At 42.8% G+C, this 13,723-nt stretch overlaps 1 protein-coding gene across 1 annotated transcript in view; it reads left to right on the forward strand.

The window, feature by feature from the left end:
* MARCHF4 (membrane associated ring-CH-type finger 4) overlaps window positions 1-7,546 on the forward strand; it is a 127,827-nt gene extending 120,281 nt beyond the window's left edge. Inside the window, exon 4 of the mRNA XM_021002875.2 lies at window positions 6,328-7,546. Within this exon, the coding sequence (XP_020858534.1) occupies window positions 6,328-6,710 (383 nt within the window). The 3' untranslated portion in view covers window positions 6,711-7,546. The remainder of the gene's footprint in view (window positions 1-6,327) is intronic.
* The last annotated feature ends 6,177 nt before the right edge of the window (window positions 7,547-13,723 follow it).

Raw genomic sequence — 13,723 nt, forward strand, 5'->3', positions numbered from 1 at the left:
CAATCACTTTCTGCCACATGATCATTGAGCTTAAAGAACCCCATCCCTTGCTATCATCCTGGCCAACTTCCATGATCCATGTTTGATTATCTATCCTTCTAACACCCTGGCCTCCCAGCTCCTTGACCTTCTCACCTTCAGTCATCTCTATTTCCACTTCACTTTAACCACACACCTGAGATCTCACCATCATCAGGACTGTTCCAACTCCAAGACCTTGAGCTATGTGTGTCTCTTCACTCTACAGTCTCCTGCCCTTCTACCTCCACCATTCTCTCACTCCCAAAGCATCTGCTCTCCATCTTTCTCATGGTCTTTAGTCACTTGACTCTCACATATTCTTCCACTTGCCCATTCCAGTCTAGTTTCATTTGCCTTTTTACCTAAACTGAACACTATGGTCAGCTACTTCATTATGCTGCCACTATCCCTGAAGCCTTTAAAGATTTCCTTGTTCTGTCACTGTTTCCATCCTAATAATTCCTAGTTTCCTGCAGAATTCACTTTCTCTGTTCCTGTGTTCAGACTGCCAAGGAGTTAATAGAGAAAACCACAAATCCATGTCAATTAGTTACACTACAAATTCATGCTTTTTAAACTTAGCTGGGTTCTCAATGTGGCTCAGTTTTCCTCTAAAAAGCATTTCTAACTAATTCCCTCTCACATTCCCCACAGCAGCTGTTTAAACCTTTTCCACTCTCCTTGATTCTTCACCCCTATCCCTCTGACTGTTTGCAGATTACCTGTCTTCTATTTTAACAAGAAGATAGAGGACATCTGTTATGAGCACACTCATCCCAGTGCTTCCACACCTCAAAAATTCTGTGTTTTCATCCATCCTCTCCTGTAGCCTCCAAGGAAGAACTGAGCATCCTGCTTGCCATTCACTTTTAATCTGTTCCCACTTAAATCCATCTTCCAAAGCTAAAAATTAGTCTTCCACTGACATGCAATTTTGATCACATTTCACTCTTGTCAACACTCTCAGTGGCTGCCCATTACCTCTAGAATAAAGGCTATTACTTAGCCTAGCCTTCAAAGCCCTCTTAGAATTAGGAAGACCTAAGTGTGAATGTGGCCTTCAGCAAATTCCTTAGCTTTTCTCAGCATCAGTTTTGTCCTCTGTAAAATGAACATAGTAATAGTATCTCTACCTCGAAGTGTTTTTGTGAAGATCCAAATGAAATAAAACCATAGAAATGTTATTCCTTTCTGGCCAGATGGGCCCTATGCTGAGGAAAGGGCCTTTCCACCTTAGTGGAAACCAGTCTACAGAGAAGACCCATGTGAAGTGTACCTAATTTACCTCCCTATCTGATACGTAAATCCTTTCTGCCATATCCCCTACTTTGAGAAGTGCACATTCCCTCAGGGTTCTTGGAGCTCTGATAATAATATTACATGAGTGTCCCTCATGGCGATGCTTTGGGATCTGCCAGTTTATAATTTCCTGCCAAAGATTCATCTCATCTATCCCCATAGTGTCACTGTGAGGTCAGAGAAAGTGGCAGGATGGTTCATAAGGCTGATGACAATGGGAAAAATGGTGCCCAGAAAAGGCATGGTACTTGACCAATGTAAATATCTGAAGTTGGATTTGAACTCTCATCTTCCTGACTCCAGGCCCAGTGTTCTATGTACTATGGCTTGCTTCTTGAAGAACTTCCTGGCTATTCCCTACCATCCAAAAAACCATCTCCCTGGGAGTGACCAGCATGGAAACATAAGGAGAAATGCTGACTTCCCACTTAGACAAGAAAATTCTACTCCTAAACCTTCAACCATAGGAGTTTGGTTGTTTAAGTAGAGTACCCAAAGTGAAGGGCTCCCCGGAAGCCTGCCTGCTCATGAGGCTCTGGCAAAAGGCCCAGACTGGGGTAGGGCCTGGGGAATCCATTCCCACCTCCTCCAGCACCCCTCAGAGAATCTCAGGGGCAAAGCTTGCCAAGTACTGGGGAATGGGGATAGCCAGGAGGCTCAGACTGTCCCTTGCCCAGTGATGATCAAGCAGCCAGCGGCATTGCCAATCTGGCACTTCCCAGTAATGCCAGGCCCACTAAAAATAACTTGCCTCCTACATGTGCCTGATGTTTGCTTCAGAGTAGTCTCTGTCTGTACCAGACTGGCATTCAGAGGGGTAGAACTGGGGCCCTGGAGAACTAGCAGCTTGAGAAATGGAGTTCTCCAGGCTATGCCTGACATCAAACCTGGACACAATGATGGAGTGCAACCAGGAGTTTCTCTGGGCCAATGCTACCCAACTTCGCTACTAGAAGTACTGAGAAAATTGGGTCAGAAGTAAAGGTGAGGAAAAGGACTAAAGCATCATTTGAGGGGAGGGGGAAAGGGTCAGGCACTGCAACAGGGCACTAGAGAAGGAGGGACAAGGGCTTGGGGGGGACACTGCGAGAGAGGAGCAAAAGCTGTGAAGACACTGGAGGGGAGGCATGCAGGAGCTGAGCTGGAGTAACTGAGAAAAGAGAACTGTGCCTTCTCTTCCTTTTAATAATATCTAACATTGGGGCAGCTAGATGGTACAGTGGATAGAGTGCCCTGGAGTCAGGAGGACTTGAGTTCAGATGTGGCCTCAGACACTTACTAGCTGTGTGACCCCGGGAAAGTCACTTAACCCAATTGCTTCCCCTCAAACAATAATAACTAGCATTTACATATAGCATATTAAAGTTTACAAAGCATTTTATATATGTTTTCTCATTTGATCCCCATAACAAGTTCATGAAACAGTTGTTATTATTGTTCCCATTTTCTAGGTAAGGAAGTCAAGGCTAAGACAAGTTAAGTGACTTGCCTAGGGTCACACAGCTAATACACAGTTGAGACAGGATTTGAACTCAGATCTTCTTGAGTTCAGGTCCACTGCTCTATCCATTATACCACTTAGCTGCCTGCCTTTCTATTGTTACCAGGCCAGCTTCACCTGATACAGTAGCAAACTCAATAAATATGCTAAAAAGCTTTGATGATGAAGAATTTCTAGGATTGCCTCATACTTCCCTATCAGTTGCATTGAAAGTTGGGTTTTGAAAACCAAAGCTTTGCATAGTAAAAATGATAACCACATAAAGAACTTAACCAAGAGAAGTGACTTCCCACTGGAGGTCTCAGTGGGCTCATCATTGGGGTGAGCTCACAAGCTCAGAGCTTCTCAGGAGGCTCATTCTAATTCAGCCACAAGTGGTTACTCTACAGAGGATCCGTTTCCCAGTTGTATGAATTAAATTGAGCCTTCACCATGGACAGAGCAAGAGGTTGTGGGAAATCAATCAGGGGAGGGTTGAGATTAGATCTGGAGGAAGAACTCTGTGCCAGGAAAAGGTATGAGACTTAGAGGCACAAAGATGGAGGGAGAAGCTGTGGCATTTCCGTCACTGCAAAAAAGATCACCACCACCCCACCACCCCACCACCCCACTCAGTGGCATAGCACCTACCCAGACTGTCTGACCTGAGGGGTGGGCTATAATTCACAGATTCAGGGCTTCTGGCAGTAAGCAGGGTAGAGAAAGCAACCAGATTACCTCTGGAGTGCCCTGCCTGCCTAGGAATACTAAACTGCTAAAAAACAAGAGCTTTAAGATTTCTCAAGAAGCTGAGAAGATGAAGAGGGAATCTCAGGGAAATGTGTCCCTCGCTGCATTCATAACAGTGCTAGGCACATAATTAGTGCTGGCGAGATACTTTGTGGAGCTGCATGAAACTCTTAGGAAAACCATTTATGTCCTTAAGCCCAATTTCTTGTGGCAAACACTCTCATCTTTTCTTCTCTGATTTTTTTTTCTGTCCTCACTTTTCTGTTCTCATCCTTTCCCCTATTCTCCTCTCCATTCTCCTCTCCTTTCCACTCCTTTTTATGTCTTCCCTCTCCTTTCCTGACCTACTTTCTCCTTTTTCATTATCAGGACCATATTACCTAGAGTTAGAAGGAATTTTAGGTATCCTCAAGTCCAATCCCTTCTTTTTACAGCTGAGATCAGAGAGGTTACTCATCCAAAGTCATACAGCCAATAAGGAGCAGAGCTACTAAGGTTTTCCACCTCCAAGTCCAGTCAGTACCCTTTCTGATACACTATAGCTGCCATATACCCCACCTTCAGTCTCCTCCCCACCTTCTCTGAATATTTTTAATTAAATTTATTTTTAATGGATAAAAGGTTTATTTCCTTTGCCTCCCACATAGCCAAATCTTTTTTTTTCCAACTCTCTCATAAAGCTGTAATTTGGGTGGGGCAAATGGAGCACAGCAGTCATTTACTGCATTCATGCCCTTTGAGTAGTGTAGAAACAGGAGCTTAGCACCATGTTAGCAAGAATAAGAAATCAACTGAGAAGCATCCCACCCAAACAAGTTCCTCTCTGGAATTGCCAGTACACCTTTCCCTGTAGCTTCTCTGGGACTTGAATTAAGGCATTGCCACAGAATTGGGAGCCCACTTGGTGCTGATTGCCCCAGGTGCACAAACTCGGGAGTCACAGCACAGCTCTCCCAACCTCATCTCCATTTGACCACTTCCTGATTCCTGCCCAGTGCAAAGGAATCAATAAGCAATTTGAAGAATGGCAGCAACAGGAAGTGAAAGCAGAATCAGGGGAAGGGGAAGTGAACGATGATGCTCAGAGCTTTTCCTTGGCAAGGAAGTATTATCTGAGAAAACAGGTGCTTGCTCCCTTTGGCCACTTTTCCATTAATATGGTATAATTACTTCCCAAGCAGTAGACATTTAGACAATTAGAAGGCATAATTCAGGGAGGATATTTAAACCACCCTCTTCAATCAGACTATACATTCACTGTAACAAAGAATTAACTAGAAATTATGCCAACTACCTATAGTGGAAATAGTCATTTGGAAATTTGAAAGGATTCAGCCCACTTTGGTCCCTTCTTTTTTTCCTTCCTTTTTTCACCACCACTAAAAAGCCAGCTAAATGATCTTGGGCATTTTCCCTATCTAGGTCTCAGTTTTCTCATCTATAATATGATCAGTTGGATTAGACCTGGCTTCTCAACTTCTTTTGTGTCATGCATCCTTTTGTAATCTGTTGAAACTAAGGCCCCCTTCTCAAAATAAGGTCTTTAAAATGCATAAAATCCAATCTATAAGATTACAAAGGAAACCAATCATTGGTTTTGAATTGGGGTTGAAATATAGTTATTGAACATTTTTTGTTAAATAAAAACAAGTTCGTGGACCCCAAATTAAAAATCCCTGTCTACTAGAGGGTCTCTAAGTGATGTTTCACTGAGTCTAAGTTTTATTAAGGAACACCTTCACTAACATCCAGCGCTAATACCTGAGCTGGGTATAGACATAGCCTCAAGTTTTCAAATCTATGAAAACAGATTACAAGCTTTGGGAGGTTTTACTATACTGGAAAGATTTCAAGTATGGGGCCCCCAATAAAGCATCTTTGCAGAGGACCTTGCTAGCTAAATTTTTGAAGATGCACATCACCAGAAGAGTAACTCTTTCTTTCTTTTTCTTTCCTTCCTTTCTTCCTTCCTTCCTTCCTTCCTTCCTTCCTTCCTTCCTTCCTTCCTTCCTTCCCTCCTCCCTCCCTCCCTCCCTCCTCCCTCCCTCCCTCTCTCTCTCTCTCTCTCTCTCTCTCTCTCTCTCTCTTTCTTTCTTTCTTTCTTTCTTTCTTTCTTTCTTTCTTTCTTTCCTTTCTTTTTCTTTCTTTCCCTTCTCTTTCTTTCCTTCCTTCCTTTCTTTTCTTTCCTTCTTTTCCTTCCTTCCTTTCTTTTTGCCTTCCTTTCTTTCCTTCCTTTTTTCCCTTCCTTCCTAACTTCCTCCTTTCCTGTCTTCCTTCTTCCCCCCACCCCCGAGCCAGCCACAGCCATTCACAAGGAATTCAAGTGGTTCAGATAACTGGCCAATTGTAGTGGTGCCTGTGGGTTGCTACGTACAGACTCCACATCTATGGGACATGTTTGCCCGCAAGCTCTGGAAGAACACAGGGTCCATACATAGCTTACCCATAGGCACAACTACTACTGGTCACCTTGAGGGGCTTAATTCCTATGGGCCCTTCCTTTAGTGGTACACATTGATTGGTATAGGTTTTGTGCTGACTCATGCTGCTAATTACAGGAAAAGCCCAGGAGCTGAATGTTGTTTTCTAGACTTAAGAAAATGATGGAGGAAATGTTAATATTGCAGATTATACTTAAAAGTGTTTCCTGCCTGTGTGCATTTTTTTTGGAGAGCCAGTTGTTAAACATTTATCAGCCTACCCCTGTTTGCACCTGTTTCCTGTTTTTCCTTCTGTCTAATGTCGGCTTTCTTCTTTCTCTCCTTTTGTCACTTCAGGCTTGATCATCCACGAGGGGCCGTCTGTGTATCGGATCTTTAAACGCTGGCAGGCTGTGAACCAGCAATGGAAAGTGCTGAACTATGACAAGACAAAGGACATTGAGGACCAGAAGGCTGGGGGCAGGACAAACCCCAGGACCTCTTCATCCACACAGGCCGACACTGCTGCCTCCTCAGAAGAGGTGGCTGTGGGCAACCCTGCCCAGGGCAATGGCGGTGGTGGCAGTGGGAACCGGACCCCCAGTCACCCCTCTGGCCCTCTGGCCGATCACCACTGTGCTTACACTATCCTGCACATCTTGAGTCACCTGAGACCTCATGAGCAGCGGAGCCCCCCTGGTGGCAACAGAGAGCTTGTCATGAGGGTCACCACAGTCTGAGAGCAGGAAGCAAGAGGGAGGCCTTAACCTTGAGAGCCCAGCTGGAGGGAAGGAGAGGGAGCAGAGGTGGACACACATGGGCACGCATCACCAGAGGGGTGGGAGAGCAGGCTGGAGAGGGTACAGGATGAAGAGAGTCTGGGGGAGTGGGGAGAAGGATGCGGGGATGCCTTCATAGGAGTCCTCCAAGGCATCAGCCTGATCTGGTGCTAGGCCAGATGGAACGAAGGAGCCCTCTGGGCATTTGGTGTTTTCCAGGTAGTAAACTCTCCTTAACAAGAACAGAAAGAAAAAAAAATACAAATACAAGTAAACCCAAAACTTAAAGTACAATACAAGCTAAAGCAAAAACACACGGGAACACACCCACATGCAGACACATGCAGGCAGACACACACATGCAGACACACAGATGGACACACGTGCAGACACATGCAGGCAGGCACATACAGGAAGACACACAGGTGGAGACTCATGTGCACATAGAGACAGACACACAGGTGTACACACATGCAGGCACACAGATGGACATACATGGGTGAACACACACGTAGACACATGCAGATACATGCAGGGACACACCCAAAACCACCGGTGCAGGTAGTGCAGAGATGAGGGCCAAACTGGTGTGTCTGATGGCAGCGTTGTCAAGAGCAGTCGCTCTCTTGACACACACATGCAAGCATGCACGCGTGCACACATGCATACACATGCACGTGTGAAAGGAGATAAAGTGTGAAGATGATTGAAAGATGACAAGTATTTGTTGCCCTGTTTTGTTTCTATCTTTGGGTTTGTTTTGTTCTCCCCAGGCCATGGGCAGTGGACAGTGGGCAGGGGGCAGTGGGGAGGGACTAGAGGGTGGGGACAGTGGGTGGGAAGGGAGGGCAGGGTTTGAGCACATCTCTTGAGAGCCTTGGGCTCTTCCTGGCTGGCAATATTAGCATACTCATCTGCTTTTAGGGGGGGCATTAGGAAGGGGAAAGTGTTGACTTTAGGGAGGGGGAGGTTTCTTAGTGTGAGTGGTTAAAGGTGGTGAGTATCTCTCTGCCCCCTGCCTCAAAGACAGGAAACCCTATTCTGAGTGTGTTACCCAAAAGGTTTCGGTTTAGAGTTGGGCTTTGTTGTGCCCCCATAACTGTATTTTAAGGTGATTTGACTAAACAAATGTTTATAGGGGGAAAAAAAACCAACCAAGCACATGTACACATTTAAAACAATAACAACAACAAAACAAACAGAAAAAGTACAGCTTTTCTGTGGGTATCTCAAGCACAGTCCTGCTATGGTGTCAAACTTCGAAGTTGCCAATCCAGGAAACTAACCTTTCCAGCTAACCAAACTCTACCCAAGGGCAAGGGCAAAGCTAATGTGGCGCATTCCCCCGCCTTGGAATGATTGCACAAACCCAGGTCCCCCACCACAGAAGGGCACCCTCCTACCCCAAGGGCACCCTCCAGACAATTGTGTTAGGATGAGAGGTAGGTGGGAGCAGAGAGGGGAGAATCAGGCAAAAGTGGGGAGGAGAGATGGGGTAAAAGTAGTTCCTGCTGCTTGTTTTCCACCTGAAAAAGGCAGTTCAGACTTACCTCCATGCCCAGAAAATTGATGTATTACCTGCTCCTCCCCATACAGCCAGATGGTCCTGGTTGTCTGAGGCTGGTGGCCAGGCCACTGGGGTCCCTAAGAGCCTACGTGGCAGCCTAAGGGACCCTTGACCATGCCAGTCGCTACCAAGACTTGGGATTAACTGATCTACAGAGTTTCTTCTTCAATGCACAATGGCTGAGTCATCTATGGGTATTAACGGGACACTGTCAAGTACTTTTTTAACTAGTTTTTAGGGTTTTTTTTAACTCTCCATTGTTTGTAATATTCTCTTAAAAGCTTGAAAATAAAATTTCTTTCCCTACCACTAGTGTCCTTTTCCATTTGGCATACATGATCTTCTCCTCTCTAGTTCCCATATGGCATAAACACAAGACCTTGGGCAAGTCACTTAACCTGTCTACCTCAGTTTCCTCAACTGTAAAATGGGGCTAATAATAGCTTCTATCTCCTAGGGTTGTTGTGAGGATCAAATGAGAAAATATTTGTAAGACATTTATTACATTGCCTGGCATACAGTAGGCTCAATATAAATCTTTGTTACTACTACTACTACTACTATCACGATTGCCTTCTTTTGGATGATATCCAACTTATCAATGTCTTTCCTAAACAATGGCATTCCTAACCAAACACAATACTTGTGATATAATTTGACCAGGGCAGAATATGGTAGAGGTATCACATTCTTATTCTCAGAAGTCATGGGTCTTTTAACATAGCTAACTCTGTTTGCCTCAGTTTCCTCATCTGTAAAATGAGCTGGAGAAGGAAACAGTAAACCACTCCAGTATCTTTGCCAAGAAAACCCCAAATGGGGTCAGAAAGTGTTGGACATGACTGAAATGACTGAACAACAAAAAAGATTCCACTAGTTTTATGGGGTGCCTTATCACTTTGTTGCTTATATTTTAATTGCAGTTCATTAAAATTCCCAAATCTTGTTCAAGCAACCTTCTATTTAACCATACCTCTTCCTTCTTGTGAAATCGATTTTTCTCAAACCCAAGTGTGAGACTTTATGTTTATCTCTATTAAAGTTTCCTTTTATTATATTTAGTTCAGGATTTTATCCTGTAGAGATCTTTTCAGATCCTGGCTCTCTCACATACTATGTTAGCTCTCCTTCCCAGCTTGGTCTCATCTGCAGATTGGATGGGTGCCATCAAAGCCTTTGTCCAAGTCATTGATAAAAAGGTTAAGTGGCGCAGGGAGGACTAAGCAGGGATCTCTGGGATCCTGCAGTGGAAACCTTCTGCCAACTTGGCTTCAAACCATTATTGACTGTTCTTTGAGTCTAGTCATTCAATCAGTTCTGAATGCACCTAATTAGAAGACTGTCATCTAGTCCATATCTCTCCATTTTTTCCCAGAAGAGTAAGATGAGATACTTTGGTGAACGCTTTGTTAAAATCTATGGCTATAGTTTGCAAAACTCCATCTACACCCAGCACCTCCCTGATTTATTTGTTTAATGATCCTATCAAAAAAGGAAATGTGGTTAGTCTGGCATGATCTTTTCTAGATGAAGGAAGCCATGCTAATTTTTGGTGGGGATGATCACTGCTTCTTTTTTCTAGATTTTCATTAATCACCTCTATAATCATCTCTTCTAGAATTTTGCTAGGAATGGAAGTCAAGCTCATAGGATCCTATTATAGTTTGCAGCCCTATTGTCTTCCCTTTTTTAAAGAACTGGGACAAATTTGCCCTTTTCTAGTCCTAAAGTACTTCTCTTGTTCTCTATCATCTTTCAAATATCATCCATAGCTGCTCAGTGATCACCTCAGCTAGTTCTTTAAAGACTCAAGATTTCAGTTGATCTGGGCCTCCTGATGTGAATTCACCATAGGCATCTAGGAACTGTCTTACTTTCTTCGTCCTAATCTTTGGCCTCAATTCTCTATGAACCATTCTTGTTCTGTCCTTTCTGGTATGAAGATCATTCTCCTTGTAGAACTGAACAACTCTGCCTTACCTCTGCTTTTAATTATCACTCTCTTATCCACTTCTTGTGACTGTCTTTTCTCTTCTCCTACCCTACTCTTTTCCCCAATATAAGTTCAAAAACAAACAAACTCTGTGGTCCTTAGCTTTCTTTGCCAGCCTCAACTCATTCTGAGCTTTAAATTTTCTGATAGTATTATTACTGCACTGTACATACATTCTGTCCTAATCCTCTGTTTCCATCTTTTGTCCATGCTTAAAAAAAACCCCTCTAAGTTGGTTGGTGGATTCTTTGTGCATCTACATTAGACTCTTCAGACAAATCTGATTTTTCTTTTTTGTCAGAATTGTTTTCCTTTGTTTCTTCAGAATTTTATTCTTAAGAGTTTTCCATGGACTGACATCTGTAGAATTTTGTCCTTCCTGTGAACCCTTTGAAATCTGCTCTTCCAAAACCCAGGATGCATGTCTGGCTATTCCTGACTTTCCTTTCCTCTATCATGAACTCCAACAGGGAGTGGGCGCCTCATCCCCAATGAGTTCTCATCATTTCTACCCTAGAAACCAATTCTTCCCTGTTAGTGAAAATCATACCCAGAACATAATTTCCACTTGCCAGTTTCTCTACCCTGTGAAGGATGAAATCATCATTAAGGCAAGTCAAGAAGTCATTTGCTGCTCTGATTTTGGCATAAAGAAAACTCTAGCAGATGTCTGGTTAGCTGAAGTCCTAAACATAACTTCATCAAGATTACATGCCAGACTTCTGATCTATTTCCCAAATTCCTCCACTATTTTCTTTCTGTCCAGGTGGTCTGTAGCATACTCCACTTAAAAATCTCTTCTACTTTTCCCTCTGTTGCTCTTCATCCAACCATTTTCCACCATACTTACCCCTCTGGTTCCTGGATTTCCTCATATGTAACTTCTTGGTATATAATGCTACCTTACCCCACACCTATCTGGTTCCTCCTGAATCAGAATCATCTGTACAGAACCATATACCAGTTATAGCTTTCATTGTACCTAGTCTAAGTATACTTGAATAAAAAATTTCATGCTTTTGTTAGAACTTCTAGTTTGTTTTGTTTGTTGCCTAAACTGTTGGCATTTGTGGACAGATATTTTGAGGACAGGGCTGTTACTATGGGCCCCTTTCCTGGATTCTTATAATTCTTCCTTCTTTGTAGCTACTTTCTATGGTATTTTAGTTTGGTAGATATACATAGGCAGTCTTCTTCCTCACTCATCCATTTTAATTTAAAGTGCTTTTGATTAGATTCACAAGATACCAGGGAAATAGATTCTTACTAGCCTTTGTTAGGTACACATCATCACAGGCCAGGAATCTGTCATTCCCGTATTTTAAGCCATGATCCAGAAATCCAAATACTACCCTTAGGAACATCTCCTTAACCAGTTAATCACTTCCTGAATCAATATTTCTCTTTTGTATTCTTTGCCTGCAATGTGCAGCAAAAATAACACTTGTGCCTCTGTGATCTTCAGTTTCTTGTCTAAGATTTGATAATCTTTGACAATGCTTTCTACGTTCCCTCCAGCATCATCAACTGAGCCTAGGTGGAACATCGATGTTGATAGAAATCATCCATTTTGACAAGTTTGAGTAGATTTTCTGCACTGTCTTGGATACCCATCCCAGGAAGAAAATAGATGTTTCTACTATTGTCTTTGGGTCAATATTATCGTTGAGTATGGAGTCACCAACCAGCATACTCTTTTCTTTTTCTTCTGACCCTTACTGGATGATCCCACCTGACGCCTTCTGTAACTCTATCATTCCTCAAAAGACAAGTGTCTGTATCTTCATCAGTGTATCCACCTTCCTCCTCTTTAGAAAAAAATCTCATTTTTTTTTTACTTCCAAGTGTAGAGTTGTTCTTTTCCATCCTTTTCTTCTCTGATATTCTTCTACTCTCCAACCTCCTGGCATGTTTCCCCTCTGCCATTTTAGATGTTCTTTGATCCTCTTGCCCTTCTCTTCTAAGACTGGAATGAGCCTGTAACATTGGCCATGGCAGAAATACAAACATAGCACAGTGAATACAAGTCACTATGGAATTATCCCTGTTTTCTGTAGTAGTTGAGATTCTCAGCTTTGTTTTCAGAATTGCTTATGGATATTTACTTCTTGCCTCTTAGGCACAACAGTAAGACATTTAAAAGCTTTATTACTTCTTAACAACTTGCCAACCCCACCAACTTCCTTTCTCTTTGCTCAACAACTTGACACCCCCCCCAACAATTTGCCATAACTTTCTTGTTGACCTCGCAGTTTATGAATTTATTTTACTTATCAACTTTATCAATTTGTTTTATTTACCAATTTACTTGCAAGTATTTTTTTTTAATTTACTTTTTCTTGCTGCTTATCATGCCAACTAACTTTTTTCCCTTGAGTGCTTCTCTTCAGGTCCTTTTTCCTCAAACCTTTTCCTCCTTCAGATTAAACACTTCTCCATCATGCAAACATTGATTCAACGACACAAAAACTTGAACATCTCTTCCCTCATTTGCTTCACCCCACTCTCCTCCCCACACAAACAACCCTTAGAAGCAAAGAGAAAAGGGCTATTTTTCATGGAATTCTTCTGCAGGTTCAGATAGGTTGGGCCTAACCTGTCTCATTTCTAGACCCAGCTTCTCTTTCCCAAAGTATCACACATGCCCTTTAGCCAGCCCAGTGAGGAAAGAAGAAGCTGCTGAGAAAAAAAAAAACTCCTAATGAAGTGAGTGAGCCCCCATAATAGTAATTAGTCTTAGGGTCTTCCCAGCACCCAAATACCAGAGCCTTGAGGGGGCTCCCCTACTTCACTAGATGTGGAATCCAAAGGCATGTGCTGAAATACCTAAGCATAGAATCTGATGTAAAACAAGCCTCAGTAAAGTCTCCTAAAAATGGAGGAAGAGTGGAAAGTAAAGGATAGTAAAGATAAAGGCAGGCTTACTGACCCACCAGGCTCCATCTTCCTTTAGCAATTCATAGAGGCAAATACTCCAAAGACAGGTTAGCCAAGCATCCTTTCCATACAGTTAAATTTTGGTCTCCACCAATGATCAGATGAGATGATATGTGTAACATATTTCATAAATCCTTTTAAAAACACTATGTAAAAAGTAGCATTTAATTTGTTAGCTAGTTTGATATAATGAGCATTGGACTTGGGGACAGGAAAGATGTGACTCTGGAGCCTGACTCCAGTCCTTACTAACCACAGAGATAGAGATAGGGACAAGGAACTCATTGACAAAGGAAACTCCCAAATGAGGAACTCCCTCAACCAGTGCAGGGGAGTATCTTCTCTGAAACTTAGTCTTAGAGAGTTTCCTAGAGTTTCCTAGACTAAATGACTTGTCCAGGGTCATACAGCCAGTAGGTGTCAGAAGTGAGACTTGCACCAAGGTTTGTGTTTGTTTGTTTGACTTCTCGAGCACCT

Source organism: Phascolarctos cinereus, unplaced genomic scaffold (assembly GCF_003287225.1).
Source record: "Phascolarctos cinereus isolate Bilbo 61053 unplaced genomic scaffold, phaCin_HiC Scaffold_7;HRSCAF=346, whole genome shotgun sequence".
NCBI classification, from domain to species: domain Eukaryota; kingdom Metazoa; phylum Chordata; class Mammalia; order Diprotodontia; family Phascolarctidae; genus Phascolarctos; species Phascolarctos cinereus.